Source organism: Mchenga conophoros, linkage group LG19 (genome assembly GCF_057382185.1).
Source record: "Mchenga conophoros isolate Kocher_MC1m ecotype Shallow Benthic linkage group LG19, M_conophoros_male_GT1.1, whole genome shotgun sequence".
In the NCBI taxonomy this organism is placed as follows: Eukaryota; Metazoa; Chordata; class Actinopteri; order Cichliformes; family Cichlidae; genus Mchenga; species Mchenga conophoros.
In genome coordinates this window covers 27078490-27103224 of record NC_140544.1, presented here as the reverse complement: position 1 = coordinate 27103224, position 24735 = coordinate 27078490, and the positions used below count along the sequence as shown (strand labels likewise).

Genomic DNA, 24735 nt, shown 5'->3' with positions numbered 1-24735 from the left:
CAAAACAATCAGAAAAAGGCAAGATGCTGAAATTGCCTTCCTCCAAATCTGAAATTCTCCACACGTTCACGGCTTACCCTTCCTGCCACACTGCCCCAAGTCTCCAGGCCCTTGTATAGATTTTTATAAACCTGGTCTTGTGCTTATGAAAATAGTACTAAGGGTCCTTAAACAATCTGTTAAATCTTCTGATAGTGAAGAAGGTCCTTAGGTCTCTAATACAAATTCAAATAGCGGTATGGAGATGGATTAAGGGGAAGACAAAGAACAGGGGCCCACTTTAGAGGATGAGATCAAGATGACAGGTATTGATTAAGTGCTCAATGAGAGCACGCCTATGAAAGGCCAGCCACCACACAGCTCATGAAAGAATCATACACAAGGTGCTCGGCAAACATACAGGCGTGGCATGTAGGTGTGTGCACATTCAGGCTAAATTGTAGAGAACCTGCCTGGTTTTCTCTGATTAAAAAGTCATTAAAAATTGATATCAAACTTTTCTCGTGTAGTTGAAATCCTACTAGTACCTATATATCTCGTTAACTATTCAACAAAGACACAGCAGGTAGATTGGGGCACTGTTGTGGATGTGGTTTTGCCCACAAAAACATTTTTTAAATCCTTATGTCAGAATCCACTACTCCTTGGCTTGAAAAGTGCAGCTCCACACCACACATTCCTTTACTTTGGCACTGTTATTGGAGGGAAAGCAGGAAGGATATTCTCAAAGATTACATGTGAATCTAATTTCTTGGCGAAACAGTCGAACTGGAGGACTTAGCCCTTTTCAGAGTTTTTTGATGATGTAGCGCGAAGACAGCCGTAATCACAACAGCACTGCCAGCCTGACCCACCTCATCATCCTTGACATTTAGCACAGCGCTGTTTCTCTCGCTCTTCCCTTCTTCACTGTAAACAAATGGTTTAACCCTGATTTGTGTAAGTGTAACCGGAGGACATGCAGTGACACCAAGTGTGGAAACCCTCTGAGAGTAGAGGGAGTAGAAAATAGAAGGAGAAAGGCAGGGAAGTGAGTACTGGGAAGAGCAAAGCAAAAGAAGAAAATCAGACACTAAAGCCTAACTAAAATAGAGAAAGTGAGAGAGAGCCGCCATGGTGAGCAACTTCACCAAGACTGCCACCACCTAAGAGGGGGGTATCTGAGATTAATCTCTATGGAAAGCTGTTGGGTCTCTGCAGACAATGCTCTGATGGAAACGAGGCAATAAATGCCTCTTAAAGCCATCATAAATGCAGCTTCCTGCTTAACAGTCACTACTCAGACCTGCGTCCAACCTCATTATCCTTCGTCTGTGCCGGCTGGTTTGCATGCCAACTTACAGGCAGGATAACTAAAACCCCTTTCACTTAAGCCTCAGCGGAATATGTGGTTTACTTATGAGACTTGAAAACAAACTCATCAAATCAAAGGATGTTTTTCCATAATTTAGAGGGGGGGGGGAATCTACGCATGACATGCGAGGTGTGCTTAAATCAACATCTCCAGTTAAATTAAGTATATCATATAGAATTCACAGAAATGTTACCTACATACAGTATTTCCTTATATACAGTTTTAAATCCATTGACAAATGACACATTTGACTTGATTACCTCTTGACATTTCCCTCTGTGAATGAAGGCGGCAGTAGATAAGGCAATCATGGCACCTACACAGTGTAAATATAAAAATATGCTCATTTGTCTGGTCTCTAGATAAAGACATAAGGTCACATAAACTCATGAATGGGCAACTCTCAGCACACAGCACCTCCCAGCCTGCCCGCTTCCCCTGCCTGTCTGTCTGTAGTGGCTGACGGTACAGCAGTGTGCCCTTCATTATCACTGGGTAATGCTCATCACAACGGCCGTGGCTTTTCTCCATAAAAACCCCCAAGTCTCACTCACAATGAGAAATAGGGGAGATAAGGTGCAGGAGACCATTTCTTTTGACATTCACGATGGCAAACTCATCAGTCATGCTGTCAAAGGCACTGGTCTTGGCTAGTTTGGGATTTATGAGAAATAATGATGGGTTGAAAATAGCTGGTAAGGGCTTTGCTTCTACCTTTTGGTTTGGGAGTGTTGTGTATTGAGGCACGCTCTGCATAAAACCCAATTTCTTTTGTCAGTGACCCTTGCACTGATTTCGCATCCAATCTCGCCATGTTCAGGAGGTTTGGCTGGTCCTGTTTGAGCTGGCACTGACATTTCCGACTCACAAGATAAAAGAGGGAAGCAGGGCAGCAATAGTTGATTCTTTCCCCTTAAAAGACAGCACATCGCCACAGAAGCATTACGTGTACCACTCCCTCTGATTCACTGAGCATTATTCAAGTATTCAAGGCCTCAGTACTCTTAATCGGACTTAAAGTCGTCTTCAGAAAGCTAAACAGCTCTGACTGAAGAATATTCACACAGAACTCTCTTCATCTGCCCATACCTGAAAACGGGGACAATAACAAACAGTAATAGCATGTGTCAAACACTTAGATTTTCTATTTAAACTAGTGACAGGCAGTGACAGATGCTCCCATTGCAATTCTCTGTAAACATTCTGGGACACAATATATCATTCAGTTACTGTGACGCACCTCAAGGTCTATTAAACTTAACATAAATTATTCATTTCAAAGTCATTTGAAAGTGGATTTGAACAATGTTAAAAGGGCAGCATTGCTGAATTCTATAGAACAATTGCACAACTATAGATTATAGTCAGTAGGACTTTTAATGGAATCCCTATGGGAACACACGGAAGGGATGTCCTCAAGCACCAAATTATTAGTCAATTTCAGATTATCAGATTTATTAATTACTATTCTTAATATATCTTATGAGAGTGCCAGGAGATATAGCCTAACCACCTAAAGGCTTTAACTGAAATGGTCGACATAAATTTATATTAAACATATTAATGAAACGCTAGATTGGCTGGTGTTTAGCTCGCCTTTTACTTGACAGTTCAGGGACCTGGTAAAATTGCTCAAAACGTAACATTGCTTACAACCCAAGTGTTGCAAAATTGCAGGACAAGAGAGTTTGGGGCAATTTTGATTCAAGTGTGCGAATGAGACCTCTTAGAGCTCAAGGGTGCTTGGATCTGTGTGGAAATTAAGCCGTGAGATTGTAGCTAAGGGGACACTGGATTGACAGCGACATTAGCCCCGCGGCGCCCCTGCCGTAGCGTGCTATAGTCACGTAAAATAGATGGACAGGAATAGCAAATTAAATCTTCTTAATAGTAGCAAAGGATGTACAGTCAGGTTAGACTGAACTGTAGGACTGTACATGTGTGGAGATGAGGGGTGGTGTGTTTAGAGGGATAAATGAAGTGGCTCTGAAGTGTTTTGGTTAATAAGCCTACTCCAACCAACTTCATACAGAAGACCCTGCCATCTTTATATCAATTTGAAATTAGCTCCTTCACAATGTTTCATGGCCCCTTTCTTGAAACACGTTCATAGGTCATTTCAGTCGTTGCCATTAATTTGAGTATATTTATTAAATTCATTACGCTGCAGACTAAAAGAGTTACTCAGTAACAACAGAGTGAGAAAACACTCGTAGCCGCAGCTCTCACAGCACTGAGCAGCTGGCGGCGGCTTTGTTGATGCGTTTCTCACAAGTTGTTTTTCCCCTTTCCAGGTTCAGTGACACCGCATTGCTTTGCCACAAAGACCAACCTTAATGTAGACAAAGCCAAGTCGGCAAATCTTTGCACAGCATGCACGCACACACTTCTAAAAGCGGGACGTACACAGAGGGAGCAAAGCGTTTTTCAATGCATTTAGATGAGACCTTTGACAAAGGTCCCTAATGCAGATATCAATGAACCAAGGGACTGTGCTATCGGAGCGAAATTGGCTGACGGAGGGATGTCACCCTCGTGCATGAAAAATGATGGATCCCATTTGTAAACTTCTCTCTTCTCTTCCCTCCTGCCCATCCTCTCCCCCTCTACCCTCGAACACGGACACATCCGCAACACATACGATTCCTCGCTCCACCGTCAACCCTATTCTCCAAGACTGGTTATTGAACAAGGAAGCCAACCTGTGACTTTGCTGGCAAATAGCAAGCGGTTGGGTAAAATTGGCACTTTAGCGACCATTTCATCCGACTGTCAGGGAGCCCAAAAAGGACCTGTGAGATTTCAGTGATGACAGGGTAGATTAACATCACAGACTTTGTTTTTTCATCTTCCTTTCATTTCCTATACTATTCTCTGAGGAGATCAGCAAAATGAAACCAATATCTATGAAACCACAAACAAATAACCAGAGCTTTCCAAATATTAGATTTTGTTTGCTGGATTGGACAATCAACTGTTTCTTTCCACTCGCTTCATGGTCGGTGTTGACTTGAGAGAGAAAAGAAACACCCTAATCCACCTAATAAACAGGAAATGAACAGCTCGGCCTACATGGCAACATGCACTCTTGTATACCCTGAAATAAAATAGATTTTGCATATAAAATTCCATACATTTTGAAAGTGTAGGGCTAGGCTCTGAATGCAAACATCAAATGATTCAACACATGTCTGCACAATAACCTATAATTTACAGAGCTTGAAAAAATCATGCTCAGCATATAAAGTGTGATAAGCAACGTAATATGCATACTGAGCATTTCTAAGGAAACAATGATATATTGCTAGTTATCCTAGAATGAATTACTGCATTCTTAAGCAGCATGTTGAGTCAAAGGTGGGGAGGTTAATATAGGCAAACAGGCATCTCTGCAGGAAAATGAAAACTTCCCAGTGGAATGTGATGGCCAGCCTAAATGCTGACATTGTGGTTTCAGTGATGGAGTGACTTTGAGAGGGTTTGTGGTCTGCCAGTGTTCAAAGCTTTGCCTTGAGGGTAAGGGGTAAATTTGCTAAGTTAATCACATAATGAGGCCAATTAAACATCGGAGAACCCAGGTGAAATGGGAGCTGCCACTGAGCCTCCACTAAATGAGGCTCTGCAGCTCAGCCAATTCCCTCTCTGGACCGATGCTGGACAACCCATTTTCAGCTCCAATAATCTTCTATAAAATTCAGCAACATTTATAGGCTTTATCCTATTGATGCACAGGCATATACATCTTACAGACCAGGAAAAAGAAAAACATTGTCATCTCTTTACTTTGTTCATATTGATATCTCTTTTTTTTGACAGGTGTATATTTTCATTGCTTTTCATTCAAAACTCTATAAATTTATAATAGCCTATAAGAAAACACACACACACACACACACACACACACGCACACATATATATATATATATATATATATATATATATATATATATATATATATATATATATATATATATATATATATATATATATATATGATTGGTCCGCAGGCGTGCATTCGCTGTCAAAATAAAAGATGCGCACCAGATAAGAAGTTGCAGCGTGCGTTTGCGTACATGTTTTTGTCCGCTAGAGTGGGATTTTCACAGCATATTCTGCACCAAATCTCTGTGCGTTTGTCATTTGTTTGAAGCCAGCTCGCCTCCTGCAACCACTTTTCCGAGAATACGCGCCTCTTATGCGGTTCGGACTCCTTCTGACATTTCTTTGGAGGTGGAGGAACACCAAAGTAATTGCTTAAAGGAGCTTGCTTCTTCAACATCTTTAAGAGTTCTAAACAAATGTCTGTCCTCCTCCAGAAAATCTTATGTACGCAAAGAGCGTTGCACATTCTTATCTGGTGGCGTCTTTTATTTTGACAGCGAATGCGCACCTGCGGACCACTTATGTGCACCCCCGTACATATGTATATATGTATATATATACACATATATATATATATATATATATATATATATATATATATATATATATATATATATATATATATATATACACACTAGGGGTGCAATGATACACAAAATTCACGGTTCGGTTCGATACTTTGGTGTCACGGTTCGATATTTTTTCGATACAAAAAAATGTTCATGCCTTTTTAATTTGTCATTTATTAAAATTATAAATATATATTTTAACTCAAAAGTACAGTTTTTAAATTTAACCCTAACCCTTGTGCGCGTTTTTTATTTTGACAGCGAAAGCGCACCTGCGGACCACTTATGTGCAGCCCTGGTTATTTAGCTCGTCATATTGCAGCCACAGAAATTCTTTTGTCCATGAAACCATAAAGCTGCACTTTCTTTTTGCCTTATAGTCTCATTTGTCATAACTTCTCCGTTTTGTGGTAAGCTTTTCTTTGGCTGTCACTTCTTCACCCCGACCTGTCTTATTTGGCTCAGCAGAACTAAAATATATATACTGCTACTTTTACACACGGACTCACATAAGCTCAGCGATTCTCTGCGCGATCAACCTCTCACATGTTTAAGCTTGCTGCGGGAGATTTCACTTGTCATGTTTGCATAGTAAGCTAACGATTAATAAGACGATGTCAGAGGAATTGGTGCACAAATTATCATCACTCACAGATCAGTGCTGTCATTGCAAAGTGAAAGCAAAAAAACAAGCGCAAATTCAAACGCGATTTCAATATGTCACATATTGACAGTGGCTCACCGATGCCAATGACATAATTACCCAGCTACATTTCTGAAAGAATGCAAAAGCATTGACATATATTTTTCCTAGACCAGGTGTACACCAACATGGCGAATGCATACAGAGCCCAGGCTTATCCCCACCTGGGTCTGTCAGACCATCTCTCCCTTCTGCTACACCCAATATACACACAAAAGATCAAGAGCACTGGGATTACAACCAAAACCGTGAGAACATGGCCGCAGGATGCTATTCCGATGCTTCAGGACTGTTTCCACTGCACAGACTGGGATGTATTCAAGGTGCAGGACACTGACAATCGTGTCGCATTGGACAGTTACACCTCCACTGTCTTGGACTACATCTGTTTCTGTGTGGACAATGTAACAACTTGGAAACGATTCCGTGTGTTCCCTAATAATCCACCCTGGATGACACACGGAGTTCAACAACTTATTCGAACAAGGAACAACACTTTCAAATCCGGGGACCAGGAGGCATACAGTGCTGCCAGGGCCAACCTGAGAAGAGGCATCAAGACTGCCAAGCAGCAGCACAGGAGGCGTATCGAGGCCAGGTTTGAGAACAACACAAACCCAAGGCAGTTCTGGGAGGGCATCAGGGCTATCACGGACTACAAAAGAAGAACACCATCACCCTCAGCCGACAGTTCTACTCTGGCTGAGGATCTAAATCTCTTTTATGCCCGTTTTGACAGGGAGAACACCGACCCTGTCCTGTCCCCTCTCCCCTCAACCGACCCTGCTCCGGTCCTGAGCACTCATGAGCTGAGGCGTGTGTTCCGGAGCATTAACACCAGGAAGGCGGCCGGGCCGGATGGAGTGCTGGGCCGGGTGCTAAAAGACTGTGCTGCGGACCTGGCGGACGTCTTCACCTCTATATATAACACCTCGTTGTCCTGTTCACTGGTACCATCCTGTTTCAAAGCAGCAACCATCGTTCCCATCCCAAAACAGTCAAATGTCACATGTCTGAACGATTTCAGACCTGTGGCACTCACCCCCATTCCCGCCAAATGCCTGGAGAGACTGGTCATTAAACACATCAGAGCTGCTTTTCCACCATCCCTGGACTCGCACCAGTTTGCATACAGGGAGAACCGGTCAACCGAGGATGCGATCGCCACAGTGCTGCACACATTACTGAAGCACTTGGAACACAGGAACACCTATGCACGGCTCCTCTTTGTAGACTACAGCTCGGCTTTTAATACCATCCGGCCATACAAACTCCGTCCCAAACTCCACCAACTGGGACTTAACTCCTCTCTGTGCAACTGGATTGTGGACTTCCTCACTAACCGTAGACAGAGTGTCAGAGTGGGTAAGAACACCTCTTCCACCCTTGTGGTCAACACCGGTGCCCCTCAGGGGTGTGTTCTGAGCCCTCTGCTATACACTCTCTTCACCCATGACTGTATTTCCTCCTGCGCGTCCAATCTCATTGTTAAGTTTGCAGATGACACTACAGTGCTCGGACTTATATCCAACAATGATGAGACAAACTATAGGACAGAGGTGCAACAACTAGAGTCATGGTGCCACGACAATAACTTGGTCTTAAACACCAAAAAGACCAAGGAGATCATTGTAGATTTCCGGAAGAGGGGTCATAACAACCATCTGCCTCTCTTCATTGGCAGTGAGGCGGTGGAGAGGGTGAGCAGTTTTAAATTCTTGGGGGTAACTGTGACCGAGGACCTGTCCTGGGGCAACCATATCACCTCAGTTGTACGGAAGGCCCAACAGCGCCTCTACTACCTGAGGAGACTGCGGAGCGCACACATTCCCAGATCTCTGATGTTGAACTTCTACAACTGTGCCATCAGCAGCGTTCTGACGTATGGATTTCTAGTGTGGTTCCCCAGCTGCACCAAGGCCGATCAGCAAGCACTCCAGCGGGTGGTGAAAGAAGCTGGCAGAATTATTGGAACAAGTCTGCCAGAGATCAGTAATATCTTCCCCACTCGCTGTCTGAGGAGGGTGCACAGTATCCTGCGGGACCAACATCACCCTGCGCGCCACCTTTTCCATCTGCTGCCCTCAGGGAGAAGGTACAGGTCTATACAGGCCAGAACATCCAGACTGGCCAACAGCCTGTATCCACAGGCTGTGAGGCTCCTGAACTCTCTGCCCCCCTCTCACGGACAATAACCATATCCAACTTCTTAATAGCAATGAACTGGTCTGCATTGGTGCATCATATCTTTATTCTCTTCCCCCTCCTGCCCCCCCCCCCCCCTCTTTCTTAAATAGATAACTATCATATCTGATATCATATCTCACAGTACAATAATATTGAATGGGTTGCATTGTTGTATTTTGTCATGTTTCTCAGGTCTTTGTCTGAATTTCTACGAACATTATTGCTAAGGATTGTCTTATTGCATTGGAGTCACACTGGGTTAAATATGTACACTTGGGTTTTAAGGGGTATTTATTATTTTCTTCTTTTTTGGGGGGTTGTATGGAAGCCCCAAACGCAATTTCATTGTTCTTGACAATGACAATAAATAAATAAATACTAAATACTAAATACTAAATACTAAAATACTAAATACAATAGCCCGACGGGCAGGGCAGAGAGATTTTTGTAGCCCGACTGGAAAGATCACTAGCTCCGGGACGTCGGGCTAGCGATTTTGCAAGCCCTGTATCTGATTGAGGAATCACTCATCTTTGGAAAAGAGAGTTTATTACAGAGAAATGTCTCTTTCCAAAATAAAAGCTATACTATCCGCTTCTTCTGGGCTATATTCTCAGCAGCATAAGGAGAATCACGTGCTAACAGCTGTCTAAATGACTCGGCTAAAGTTAGTAGCATGCTTGTTGTTTTTGTCTTTGCACTAGGATGATGTCGGCGTAAATGTGCAGTCATATTCGTTGTGTTCCCACTAGTGCTTTCAGGTTAATCTCGTTGAAATGACCTTAACGCCACAACACGGCAAATCTCCGTTAACGAGCTACCGCCGATCGCCCCGTGCATGGGGCTAGACGGCCAACACGTTAACGAGCTAACTGCGCTAACACACTAGTTCACACCAATGTAATTAAGCATTGCATGGCACATCCAACATACTGTTTTACTTTAGTCCATGACTGCTTACCTTCAGGGTCATACGTCACATGAAAACCAAAATAATTCCAAACGCCAGATCTGAATGAGGGTGGGGGAGGTCCATCTTGCAAGGAGAGCTTAACTTCTGTCTCGCTAGCTTGCCCTGCGCTCTTCCTTCTGACTATGCTGTCTGTGTTGAGCGCTCAGTGGATCTGCGCTCGACAGTGCAGCCTAGGCGGAGTAGTCGAACGCAGATTCACTGAGCGCTCAACACAGACAGCATCGTCAGAAGGAAAGTTGATAAAATAAATTACAAATGTTGTATTGTTCGATACATATGCGTACCGAACCGAAAGCACTGTATCGAACGGTTCAATATCGATACGAATATCGTTGCACCCCTAATACACACATACATATGTCATGCTGTTTTGATAATTCCTGTCTGTGTTAGTACAGTATATGTTACACAGTCTGATAAAAAATAAAAAACCTAAACACTTAGATTCATGCTAAGGTTACACATACATAATTGACTGAGGACAACATAAGATTCGAAACCTTGGTTTAAAAGAGTTTTCAAGATAAACCAAATACTTCTCAAAAAGTGATCTAGGCTAAGTTTAAATGATTTAGTTGTTTCCACACAAATCTAAAAGCACCCCAAAGTTCAGAAGGAGTTTCAGGCAGTCTGTTACTCGAACTTTGAACAACACCAAACCTCATTCACCCCCAATTAATGCTAGAATTTATTAAATATGTCCTGACATTACACCTCTTTATCACATGAAAGCATTTTGGAGACATAGACCATAGTACCCCTTAATTATAATTGCTGGGGTGCGTTGTTGACCAAAGCATCTGAGTATTCGAGAGCCCTTGGAGGGTCTAGAGAGGATAAATCACTCCAGCAGCACTTACGCTTTCCTGAGTGCTTCCAACATACCTGTATTTCTACAAGCGCAGCAGGCTTAGGGTCAGAGAATGTAAGGGCTACACACTGAACAAGATGAATTGCGGTAAAACAGTAAATCTTCGTGGCATCCTCCTGTACATAAGAGTACCTAGAGCTCAATAATCTTGGCATATAGCCCCCTTTCAAACCAATTCCATTTCCCATATGATGTGAAAGGCTGGAACATTATAACACTTTGGCTTATGATACAGAAATCCCAGCTTTACCTGTGCTCATCAACTGAGAGGTCTGTGGGTGTGTTGGTTAATTTTGAATGCCAACCCAAACCAGCCAAGGATGAAATATCTTGCTTGCAAGTTGTAGGGCTCATATAAATGAAAAGCTGTATCACTGTCATGGACACAACACAAGGCAATAAGAAACTGCAGAGAGAGCAGTTCATTAAAACGTGAATACATGGGGACATATATGGACACTGATGAAAGAATATTTCATCACCATCAGGGGTTTATAAAAAGGCCCACCACTCTGCCCACCACGATCCAATAATCTGGATGTAGAGGATTTGCAGAGTAAGATGGACAAGGGAAATTAAGGCAGGCACATTTTACCAGATCATATTGCCATGATTTGTTAATAAAATGCAAAGCGACAGGCTAGATGTGAGACAGCGACTAAAGCGCGGCGGTGATTTAGACTTAATCCGTCATTATCCCGCCTTTGAAGTGACCTCACTGTGCATGTTCCCACTGTGACCCAGAAGCATACTCACAGCTTCTTCATTAGCTGGGATGAAACAGAGCCAGTTCATAGACGACTTTGATGTCCCGTCCTCCTCACACAGACCAGTAGACATGCTGACACACGCGCATAAATGACACTTACATGCACGCACTCACATCACAGATATTCTTATCGCTGACTACACTGAGCCATGAAAAAAACATGGTTTTAATCAATTATGGCTCTCACCTTTGGGGCAGCACATTCATTACATATGATAGGAGCAGCTAAGGGACAATATTCCGAATGTGTGCTTAGATTGAAATGAAAGAAATTGTATGGTTAGAGGGTAGACAAAGACTGCAATTTCACTTAGCTGAATTTACATATGTGCACACAAAAGGCCTGCACTGAATGTGATTTCACTGATATAATTTATGTGTACCCAGCAATTTATCATCCTTAGATCACAGCATGGAAATCAAGCAGGTGACCTAAAGAGATCCACACATGTTGCCTTTTAAAGGATAGCTGTTCTTAAAGTTTATCATGGAAATTGAAAAAAAAATCAACAAGACACAGTTTGTCAATATGCAAACCACTGACCAGTACAAGGCAAGTGGGTATGACATTATATATAAGCTTAAAGACAGATCATATGGATTCCCATACACAAGTGTGTGTGTGTGTATAGGTAAGAGTGCACCTAGTTTTTCACAGGACTCTATTCTGGCCTGTGAAAAACTAAGTACACCCTTACTGCTTCCATGAGAATTAATAGGGTAACAGCAGACAGGTGCTGCTAATCACATCCAGTTGATTAAATGATCATCGGCAAGTGTGACCACCTCCATAAAGGCAGATGTTCTGGCATTTTTACTGCTCTGGAGCATTCAGATAAGTGTTAACACAAAGCCACACTCTTCCCAGGAGTCAATGTCCCAGCAAATTCACTCCAAGGTCAGAGTGTGCAAAGAAAAAGAAAAGCCAAGAGGTGCCTCTCAGTCACTGATGGCCTCAGATGGCATGTTAAATGTTAAAGTTCATGACAGCACAATTAGAAAAAGACTGAACAAGAGAAACTTGTCTGGAAGCTTCGCCATGAGAAAGCCTTTTCTTTCTAAAACAAGCATGGCTCATGTTAGGTTTGTAATGTTGCATCTGAATAAACCCACGAAATGTCCTTTGGACAGATGACACCAACGTGGAGATGCTGTGCCATAATGTATAGCACCACATTTGGAGAAAAACAGATGCATCAAATCGGCTTAAACACCTCATACCAACTGTCAAGCAAGGTGGTGGAGAGGTGGTCACTGAGTCTAACACATCAAGCAGGGTGGTGGAGAATGGCCAAAAAAGTAAATAATAAAGTTGTTGCAATGGCCCAGTCAAAGTTCAGACCTCAAACTGACCTCAACTGATCTTGGCATAAACAGATGTCCACAAACATCAATGAACTAAGGCTACGTTATAAAGAATAGTAAGCTAAAATTCCCCCACAAGCACGTGGGAAACTGATAGTCATACAGAAAATGTTTACTTCAAGTTATTTCTATTAAAAGTTATTTTACAAGCTACTGCATAGTGCATGTGTACTATATACTGAAGTTTTTATATACCAACAACCGTGCTAAAACAAATCTATGTGTGTATCTGGTGCACAGACTGTGAGGGTCTACCAGTAACAAAAAAGGTGTGAGCACCCATGCAGTTAGCTGCACGACACACGTTTTCTGCACAGTGTATTGGTAGAGTTCTTTCCCCAGGCAATGGCCCGTCAGGCCAGACAAGGAGGCCGGGTGTTAAAGTGCTAGCCGGGTACACGGAGTAACAACAAAGCCATCTGCCCTGGGAATGCACACATCCATCTTACTAAAGACAGCCAGTGAAGGAAAAGACAAAGGGGGGAAGAGAAAGGAGAGAGAGAAGCAATGAAAAAGAAGCAGTAGGGAAACTAGAAAAAAATAGAAATGTAAAAACAAATTTGTAAACATATGTATGGGCACGCTGCTGGTGGTGGCAGGGAGCTGCAAAAAGGTGAATGAGCAGACTACTGGTGTGAAAGAGTCCCGGGAACTATACACTTGTTTTCGCCTTTCTGCACAGATTAGATCTTTTCGTTTTTCAGCTTGCCTGATTGCACAGCTGCTGAAAGCCGCTTCCCTCGTTCACTATAGACGGTAAAAGCCAGTGGCATATAAACTAAACCTTGTGCTGAATGTATATGCCTGCAACAAAGTAACAGATGAGAGCATATGGTATGAAAGTATGTCTGGTAGTGGGGCATGCCAGAGCTGATGGAGGGACCAAGTTAGTAAGTGAAAGGATGAGAAAAATTAAGCCAATTTTAGACCAGAAATAAACATATTTATATCCTAGCACACACAAAAAACAATAATCTTTATCAGGGATGTGGCCTCTTTTATGTAAAGTGGAACAGGCTGCTAGGTGGACTGTTTAGTGTGCCAGGAATAGCAATTCAAGTCACTGAACAGGATTGTTTTTCTATGATGTTGCTGTCTCTTGGAACATTTTTAATTCAGTTACATAACAAATAACAGGACTTGCGTTGGAGACTCTCCAGTGAATTTTCTTTTATTTATTTGTTAGCAGGTATCTGCGTCTGTAAGATGCACCCATACAGTCTATGAATGCATCTTGCCAACCTAACTTGCTTTGACAGTGACTCACAATAGCTGTAAACACTGAACGTCATGATCATAAAAATACAGGTAATTTTTTTTAACGAAGCTCTATAATTCATGAATCTGTTTGCAAAGCATAATGTCATCCTCATTTATTTTATTAAGCATGACATCAGGTGAGAGGACAGCAGTAAGTCCCAGCTCCCACTGTCATCCCTGCTTCATAGCCATCTGGATGTGACTCAAAACACTGCCGTCAGCATTCCGGGCTCAGTGATATCATCGCAGCATTTTCCATTTGTTTTTTTATTTTTTATTTTTAGAGCATTTCCTCATCGTTGTATAGTCTGAATATATATCCCACTTATATAGCGCTCTTAAACTCGCTTGCTTTCTCTCTGACTCTATATTATCTTATCAGACTGAGAGCTTTCAGTTGTGTTACCAGCCATTAGCTTTAGACAGTGGGTAGCTACAGAACAGAGTGAGGGAAAAGTGGCCTCCTGGTGGCTCTGGGTGATGTCAGCTGTAAAAAGGCCTTTTTGTAACACCAACTATCTGTGCAGGTTTCAAGGCACATGGTGCCTCTGTATAAAATGACCTTCAGCAATTTTCAAATACGTTTCTGATACAAATGCTAAGAGATTTCGTGTAACTAGGAAAAAGGCACTCAGTAACTGCACAAAGCTGCCCCACACCTTATCATACAAGGCTGCTGTACAAGTAGCACAACTACCATATGCTACATTTACACTGTTTCCAAATACGTTAATTTAGCTGGGTAAAGATTAAAAAGCAACACGTGCAGTATTGTCTAAACGTCTTGAACCATCCCTCACTTCTTTATATTTTATATCCAAGGAGCCAGACTTTCTTGTAATTCTTGTAAAAAGTAATGATGAGTATTAAATCTTTTTCAAAGTCTTTAAAAGCCTTTCTGTGGACATGCTATGGCTGCTTTTTCACTCATTTTCAGTTCAGTCCTTGTACCTGACCATTTTTAAAGAAATGTTTTTGTGTTTTTTATGTCACATACTTTAGCACTGACCTATATGAGTCAAGCATAAAAAGACATCTAACTCAAGAGATGAACCTAAAGCAAAAGCATATAATAATTAGCCAACAACGTGGCATATCTCAGCATGGTGTGCAATGTGTTCTTAACAAGGTTTGAGGAAATTGGACGAGTGGAGGACAAATGAAAGTTTTTGCATCTACTGTTTGCAAAGGCCTACATAGAAGCCCTCTGAAGGTAGAAAAAAACAGGGAGAAAAGGCTAAGGTAAACCAAATTACAGAAAAACTGGAGTGAAAAATCAGTGGCAAAGGTATCATGTAGTGATGAATCCAAATGAGAAATTTTTGGTCATTAAGGAGGCCAGTGTTGGGGGGAGGGTTGTCAAGACTGGATTGGAATTATGAAGACAGAAAAGTACCATCAGATTTTTATCCACCCTGCAACATAATCTGGAACGTGTCTGATTTAAGCATGACACCGATTTCAAACACACTGTCAGTACAGTAAGTATATTAGGTTTGAAAAACACACAATGAAACTCAATCAGTCATGGACTTGCCTCCCCAGAACTCAGACGTCAACATTATTGAAGCAGTTTGGGATTATCTTGACAGAGAACAGAACAAAAGGCCTGGAAAACTATTCCTGAAGACTACTCAAAGAAATTACACAAAAGCTGCCTAAGGGAGTTGAGATAAAGAACACCCAATACTGACTTTCAAGCTCATTAGATTGTACAAACTCTTCCTTTCCTTATATACTGACTTTCCGTGTAGTGAGGCATGGCTCAAGAATTTTGCAGAGTATTACATTGTGTATGTAGATGCATCATCTGTTTCGCTGAGTTCTATAGATTAAATGCAAACACAAATCTATAATTTATAATCACTGCAATTATATAACAACTAGAAAACCGAATCGGTATATACCCATTACTTCCAGACAGCATTGCGGACCCCTGACTGAAACCAACCTGAAACATTCAAAGCAAGCGTCAAGCATTGGTTAAAAGCAGAATGTGTGATTTACAGAAACATCACACTGAGAACAATTGTTCAGCTCTGTGAATCAGTCAGCGTGCCCGCCGCGCACGATGACTGACGTGTTATTGGCAGATGGCTAGACTCCTGCCCTCCATGGGAGGCTTCCAAACAAACAGCTCCTGGTTACACTTAGGTGATTTTCACATCAATATCGATCAATTATTCACATATTTGTGCTATCTGAAGAAAAGCAGCTGCACTCCCTTTCATATGTGCTAGACCAGTATTCATTTTGTAGGAGGTGAAAGGAAGGAGCACCGCTATTCCCTCGCATTTTATCCCACATTTATAGTGAACTAAATTTCGCAACATCACAGCGTGATATAGAACTGTGATTAAGTGGGTCAGTGACTCTTACTGTCAGCATTACAGCCATTAGCTTTTATGGAAGAATACATCAAGTGCAATAGTTCTGTATTTGAGGTAACATGCGGAGAAGTCTGCTTTATCCATTTTTGAAATGTCTTTTGACATAAAACTGAGGTCAACCCTTAAACTTTTCTCAATGCAGTGAGCATTTGAAGTGAATATATAACACTTGAGCAACACTGTGTGGGTGTCTAAGCTATAGTACATGCTGGAGAGGAAGATGTGGCTGTAGCAAAGTGCTGTAGTTACACAAGCAACTGTGCTTTGTGGATTTGGCAGTACTTGAGGGTGATCTAGTTTATTATTCCTTGTTTAGTCAGCCTCTCTGGACTTTTTCCTTGAAGTGCTTTATATGAAGTATAAAGTAAAGCACTATGACACTATTTAAAATGAGGTTTGCTTTAGTACATACCATCACACACTTTCCCTCCCTCGTGTTACAGGGAAATATTAAAGCTGTGCCCCAAGGTCAACAGCAATAGCCCTCATTCTACCCATCACTGTGCCCTTGTGTTATTCATGGCCAGCACTATGAGAGGCAATGATTCTTTTTTTTTTTTTTTTTTGGGCCACTCCAATATCATTAAGTTATTAGTTGATTTCAGTGGATTTAATCAGCATAGTAATTCCTCTCCATGGGAAGATAAGTCCCTCTCAAGAGCAGTTACGCCGTCCACTATGCCCGCTGATTAGACACAAGCCCCCAAAATAATTCATCAGAAAACTGCAAAAAATAATTTATCAAAAGTGCTTCTCGCAAAGCCCGCTCAGGACCTTTGCTTCTTAATAATTAAACTCTGCAATTAGGCGTCTTACCATGCACCCAGTGTGAGGCTCCATGTAATATTCATAACCATACATAATTATGCAATATATTCACTGGAATAAGAGGCCATATATTCACGCCGGGGCTGTCAGGAGAAAAGACATTTTTATTTGGTTTATAACACTGTTTCATCTTATACATGAGCAGCTGGCTTCTTGAGACAGAAGAGAATGAGGACGTCTGGTCCTTAGCAGTGTGACACTGTATTCTATGATTCTGAGAAACAGAGAGAGGGTTGCAAAGAGAGGACAAGAGAGAGAGAGAGAGAAAAGGAACTGAGTTTTTCTTCTTTTTTTTGTGCGCATGCTCCAATGCCACAAATATCAAAGTCTGTTAACTGGACACAACAAAGACATACCTGAGTGGTATCATACACTGACCACAGTCAATGCAAGATACGGAAAGAGAGAAGAGGCTTTAAATTAAAATGGAGTGGAGACAGGGTGCTGTCTCAGGATCCACTGTATGATAAATTATACATAATGCAGTATGGTAAAAAACTGTAAAAAAAGAATAGTCCCAAAGCTCTTGATCATGCCTGAAGCAAATAAGCAACAGCAGCAGTCTGCAGTGGACATACTGTGGACAAGGTTGGCTTTCATCTTGAGACACAGTTCAAAGCTATGGGGCTACGCACAGAACAAACTAGCAATCAAAGCTCATGTGTAACTGGGCAGTGGTGCACTTCACAGAGCCTGTCGTCTCAAGTGTTGCGAAGATCACACACAGATGCCTCTTTCACATCACAATGGCTGATTTCTAACACACAGCCTTTGGTCCTTCTTATTCTTCACCATGGTAAATTATAGAGAAAAAAAACATACTGCTATTGAGACGCGCAGCTTCTTGAAGGCCACTCACGACATGTATATGCTGAATAAGAAGAAAAGCATATGTTTTCTTCCAACTTTGAAGAAAGGCTGCTTTTTGTCATTGGAAGTGGAGACAGTCTGATATTTGATTTAATAAAAACTGAAAGATAATAAAAAGCAAATGAAGAATATGCTATATATTCTGTAGTAAACGGGATTAACAGCCATTGAACATGAGATTATTTACTGCCAAAGCTATAATCAGACTCTTCGTACGGGGATTTCATAATCATTTCCCACCAGGTAATCGTAACGTGCACAAATTGTTATAATTTGTACATGCTGTATGATTAATGAACACTGCTGTGCTTTATATGCAGCTCGACTACACAACAATATGTTTTGTGCATTTGAGCTAAAAGTTCAATCGATGAAATCATTTATAGTGTTTTTATAGAGCATACCTCTGGAGTGAATCTCATGCAGATCTAAACAACTAATGTTGAAGTTTCAATTTTCTTCCTGTAAAAAGAGTTTGAAAAAGAAAAACACAAAAACTGGTAACCATGCAAAATTTTGAAGTCTTACTTCACGTGCTAATAAACAAAGCTTGTGTGTGTGTGTGTGTGTGTGTGTCACAGTTCTATTCTTTTCCAGAAAACAATGACCTTTTCAAATATGACACAGTTTTACTGTGGGCATAATACAGATGTGATTAACATAAATAAGAGTTAAAGTCAAATAGGCGTAAAGGTCGTCACTCAGGACTAGTCTCGGGTCCACGAGGTGATTTACAACAACTTAATTTGACTGTGTGGAGTAATTTATCTGTGACAGAGCAAGCCGTGGAACTGTGCATGCCGCACGCACATGCAGGCAACAATATGCCATGACTGCACACATCCTATATCTACCCAATCAGTCAAGATGCTTTACAACTTCTGTCAGAGGGCCTAACAGTTCTCATAAATTATAAAGCCATTGTACATGGTGCCAATAACTTTTGAAGGAGAATCTCCACCAAACTGAAGCCAGTTTCTCTTCCTATTATATGTGGACATCAAGACGCAATTCTCCTGAGTTAAAAAAAAAATGTGGAAAAAAGCAGGCCAAATGCTTTGATGGTTGATTTGCTCTTAGAAAACTGTGCCAAAAAAACCTTCTAGAATAAAAACTCGTTCACATATTGACATTTTGATGCAAAGCAGGTGGCAGGCAGGTATGATTCTGTTAGAGATAACTTGCATTTCCTATCACATCCCTTTTCCCTCCGCTGACTCTCCAGTTATGCTGTGCATCTGTGTCATCTGCAGATCCACTGTGACAGCTGGAGAATATGAGGTATGAATGATGCAGAACAATTCATAAACAGCAACAACAACGCAATGTGATAGAGACAGAAAAATGTGGATGTGGGTCTCAAGTCGGCAAGCAATAACGTGCTGTGATTTATTTCGAATGCCCCCTGTAGTGCCCACTGATATTCTGCAGGGAAATCACTCACTGGAGTGTACGGGGCTGCCTTGCATCCTCTGCTACTATCAATATGAAGATAATTGAAAGAGAATGCATGTATGTACACAAAAATCATGTGCAGCTGTATAAGAGAAACATTTAATCTAACCTCCTGTCTGTTAGATAACTCTGTGCATATGTGAGTGTATATGGATGGCAGATGAGGGAGGTAGGAGGCCCGCTGTTAGCGCTGGATGCAGTGATTTCCTGGACACCGACAGAGCGAACCTCAAACTGAAGGGCAGACAGAGATAACCACCTGCAGGGATTCGCATCCTGCTTTATTTAGTCACCTTCGGAATTTCCTCCAGGGACAGAAGACGATATTGTGAAACCAGTGAATGGTCCTAAAAATCAAAGCCAATGTTCTGTAGGCAATTATAACGAAATTGCTTGAACCAACTGCAAGGCACATTCCCCAAGAAAGGAGAATGTCATTGTTTTGGTTGAGGTTCAGCTAGGTTACTCTCACCTCCATAAAAAGGGGAAAAAAGTTCATGGTACATTTTTTTCATAATTCATTCAGATATGTTCTTTTTTAAATAATTATATAAAGGCCAGCTCATGTAAAGCCAATTAAAAAATTTTTTTTCCTAATGGTAACATAAGTATGTATAATTCTTATTCTGTCTGAATGGTTCAAGATTGCAAACAACATGGGAAATATAAAGAGTGGTGAACAATGCCAGCCCTGAGCATGGCACACCTTGATGTGCAGGTGCCTTTAATACTAGAATAAGTCATCTTAGATTAGGGAGTCAAAAAGAAAAAAAACTCAACCACATGCTCTCCATAAAGCACGCTATAAAGCTCTCCCAGATGTTGAGAGGTGGTTGCGGTTCCAGCGACATGCAATGTCAGGGAGGAACTGGTAATGCCGAGTGTATTAGCGGTCTCTTTATGGGTGCATTAGGTGCTGTGGAGAGGAACATGGGGGCTGCCACTGATCTCCTACCAGGCTTTATGCTTTGATGAACATACCCTTGAAAAACAGGGACATCTGCGACCGTGTTCTGCCGAGCTTGGAAGACGCCTCCCTCTCTTTAGCCTCCTGGAAAACATAAATCCACTTTTCATATCATCATCTAGTCATATTCAATGCATATGAAGCGCTAATCAGTTAATCTGTCAGCTTTCTCCCCTTTCGGTGATATATCAGATTTGTAATACTCTCCCACATATGCAGTAAATCTCTGACAAAGCCCGTGTTTTTGAAATTCAGCGACGGGGCTGCGTGAAGTGAAGAAGTTCACTTGAAAACAGATACCAGGGAGAGTGGAGCACTGAAAGCTTCAGCGCGCTCCCATGTGTCATCTCTCTCCCTACCACTAAACAGTGGCCTAGACAGGAAGCCAGAATAAATTTCCCCAGTTCATTGTCCCCGCTGAGGACTAGCAGAACATCTCAGTCTGATTAATGGCTGTACACTGTCTAATGAACAGTAATTGAATGGTATAATACTGCAGGTCCTTAAAAGCCCAGAGGAGTCGTCTTCCTCCGCTTAGCTCTCTGGAAAAGCAAGGCGGTGACATTGTCTAGAGTTGATTATAGTTGACCTTGCATGTGGAGACTAAGGTCTATGAAATGGCTAACCTAAGCTTCATGGAAGAGCAGCAGGAAAACAGATGAAAGACAAATGCAACGGAGAAAGAAGAGGAATGGATCAATGGTGTGGTCAATATTGATTTGATTTTTTTTATCACAAAATTCTTAAGGAGAGGAAGGCAATTGATCAAGCATACCTAGTTTCATTGGCATTTCCAACAATATTAATTAAGAAAAAATGCTTAGCCGACTGGCTGATAAATCAGCCGATACTGTTAAATCAAAACAAATGATAATTGTGAACACAATATTACACTGGTGAGTACAAATCTACCCTTGTCCACATTTCCTCAAAGTGTATGACATCTACAATACAGACAGAGTAGGCCGTCATGAAATCAATCAGATCCTTAACAGAGTGCACTCTAAAGGAAAAGCCAACCTGCAGAGAGCCCAACAAAAGTCGGTGGAGTGAGTGTAAGAGCAGCTTTGATAAATGTGCATCAAGCTCCAGCCCGCCATCCTTTGCTTCCTAACACCAAGATAGCCTGTGTTCACTCTCAGCGGACATCTCCACTTGGCAGAGACGCTGAATCTCGTTATTCTTTCCTTGGCCTGGACCACACAGGTCAATACCACATGCACAGCACCGCCTCACCGCTGTACTGTCTGCAAATGTATTCACTATTTAAATGCACTGCAATAAATCATTTAAAGCTTCAACTGAAAATGTAATCATGTAATTGAATTTGGTCATCAATATCTACCATATACATGCACGTATACAGAGTACACGGGGCATTTCACGAGCACCGGAGTGGGAGGAAATCTGTCTGGACTCAGCTGAAAGTATGAGTCATAGCAGTGCAGTTATCCCTCATTATTATTCACAGCCCTCTAAATGATGAGGTTGCTGACAACGAGACAGCGACAGCTTGTTTGGCCTCAGTGGGAAAAAACAAGTATGAGTATGCATGAAGGATGATTAGACGTTAGGTAAGGTAAGTCTTACCCGCAGAGCTATTATTTCTGGCTTGACAAAGGCATTTAACTATAATGTAAGTACAGTGCTGATAAAACATTAATGAACATAAACAAATCAAAGTTTGGTAAGGCAGCCGGTCTGATTAAAAGTGCTGACACACTTTTACTGCAAACTAGAGTTATTTTTGCTTAGGATTTGTTCTTTCAGCTAAAATTCCATCTTATGCCACTCTCCATTCGCTGACAGATCAAAAGCTACTTGGCAAGATGATTATTGCAAACATAGCTGAGTCCATACAGGGATTATCATTATTATTATTTCCCATTATCTAATGGTCACTCCACCCCAATCCATAGTAAATCTGAATCAGCAATATTCATGTATGACTAAAAGTGATAAGTAATGAATTAAGCTATTGATGAGGTCTTTAGCCAGGGTCATAACCGACCCCCAGAAGTCAATAATTATCCCACGAAGAATATCTTTATTGCAAAAGTGCATACGGCAGCAAAATCATCACCACACCAAAACATTCCCCTACGGTGTAATTGCCACTGCTTAAAATTATAGTTTTCATTAAAACGAAATGTTCTAGGTTATTGATTGCTTAAATAAGACTCAATATCTTCTCATTTCAAAGCCGAATGAAATTGCATGGAATAGTAATATCACCCAACTATTGTGTGCATTTATCACAGTTACACGGCTTCATATCGCTGTCCCTCGAGGATTATTAGAGCAAAATAAGTTTATTTAAATGAGCGTAATTTCGGGGGGACCACAGATCCGTGCAACAACATCTGTATACACAGCTCACTCGCCACTTCATCAATGTTAATGCGCACAATAAGCAGAGTAAAGGACAGACATCAAATACAACTGCATATTATTATTATGGGCCTCTTTTTCAACCATGAAAACTCCATGATTTGCAGTATCTGGGGCGACAGCTTGGCTCTAGTAAATAGCAAATACACCAAAATAACCATGGAGACAGAAAAAAATGTTACACGTGCATTAAGTGAAAGTATAGTTGCTGAAAGCAGGTCTATGTGACCCTATTACAATTATGGAAATGATCATTACCATAATTGCTGGTTAGACCATTTTTTATGTGACCTAATCCAAAAGGAAATGAGAAAATTGGACATAATAATAAAGTAAAAATGAACTGAATGTGAAATACTAACTGCATTAAACTAATAATAAGTGTACTTACATTTTTCCCGGAATCTGTGGTGGAAGACCTTTGCGTACTCGAGTCATCTGAATCACGGAGGGAGGCCTTGCAGGAACTCGCACAACGATTCCCATCTTCATACTCCTCTTCAACTATCTTGGCCTCAACCTGCAGGGAGGGGGAAAAAACACACAAGATCCCCTTTGGCTTACACTGTACTGTAGTGCTGTATTGATTTTACAATATTTATATATTTATGTAGCTTGTTCTGCTGAGCATTCATGAGCCCTTATTCTGAGCAGAAAATAGTATTATACTGTACTAGAAGTATATTCGCAATTCCGTTTGATGTTGGGAAACATACAGAAAGGTAAAGCTTAATAGGAAGAACACCGATGGGGGGGAGAGAGGTTACTAAAGCTGCAGGCACGTCTTTCATCTAACCCTTTCATTTTACATCAAATGCAAACAGCTTGTTGTGATGATCAACTTGTATACTTTAGTGTGTCTCCAATGACGAGCTGTAAAAATTATAATAACTGACATATAAAGCGTAATAAAATCCGCAAGGAGCCAAGGAGCTTTACATGTTTCTCCATGTTCACGTGGGTTATGTTTTTCTCTGGCAGTGCTGTGTTTTCACACTCAAATCACTTCTTATTTCCTGTCTGATATCAGGCCAAGCTGTTAAATAACTGCGAGCTTTAAGGACCTCATCAGACTGTAGCGCTACAGTATGGGATTATGTTTTACCTGATCAATTGGCAGATCCACCTTCAACTGGCGGTCTTCCTGCACCTCTGCTGCTCCTGCCATCTCACTCCTTTTGTTTTGTGCATTGAACACGCTGCCCTCTGAGAAAAGTGATTAATCACAATTACCTCATCTGCTGGCAGTCGCCGTCTCATTCTTCTACACACTCGCTTTCTCTCTCCTCTCTACTCCTGTTCAACTTCACAAGAGATCAATGTTGCTGTCAAGCCATTTATTTATTTATAGTGGTCCCCCAGACTTAAGGGCCACAGAAAGCCACAGCTGCCCTGCCACAAATATGGCCAGCCGGCGTGAACTTTTGGTCCAGGGTTACATCCTGACAGTGACAGGCTGCTCTTGATGCATGTGGGGACGTGCCTCATACAGCAACGTCACCCTTGTAAACAAATTCCTTTTCGTCTGCTAGATCTGATACGGCGTAGAATGTGAATAATGAAACATGCTCTTGAACTTAAATCTACTTCAATTGCCCTAAGTAATTTAATTTAAATAATAAATAACCACACATGCAAGATTTATCATCGAAAACACTAAAAGACAATGTAAACAAAAAATGCCTCTGCTTCATGTGTTAAGTGAAAAGAGACATTTACACAACCACAAAAAAGCTTAGAATTACTTTTTTGTCTAGAAATCTATAAAAAGTCTTAAATCTCTGACCTCATTCCAGATTAATCTTGTGAACACTGCACAGAGCTATTGTCTGTATGAAGGGTTTTAAGAGCTGATATAATTATAAAGAAGACATAAAACTTTGCTTTTTAACTTTAGGGAC

The 24735-nt window shown here is 41.3% G+C and overlaps 1 protein-coding gene across 4 annotated transcripts in view; it reads right to left on the bottom strand.

Moving 5' to 3' along the window:
• Positions 1-24735, bottom strand: part of dcdc2c (doublecortin domain containing 2C) — a 36158-nt gene that overhangs the window by 4778 nt on the left and 6645 nt on the right. For 2 of the 4 annotated variants that reach the window (XM_085258021.1, XM_085258024.1), the window contains 5 exons: positions 23940-24040; positions 23226-23354; positions 20458-20527; positions 18426-18483; positions 17236-17365 (listed from right to left, as the gene is read on the bottom strand). In XM_085258021.1, coding sequence (XP_085114147.1) covers positions 18458-18483; positions 20458-20527; positions 23226-23354; positions 23940-24040 — 326 coding nt within the window. In that variant the 3' untranslated portion in view covers positions 17236-17365; positions 18426-18457. Of the gene's footprint in view, positions 1-17235; positions 17366-18425; positions 18484-20457; positions 20528-23225; positions 23355-23939; positions 24041-24735 lie in introns of those variants that run through there. The other 2 variants (XM_085258022.1, XM_085258023.1) reach the window with 2 other exon arrangements.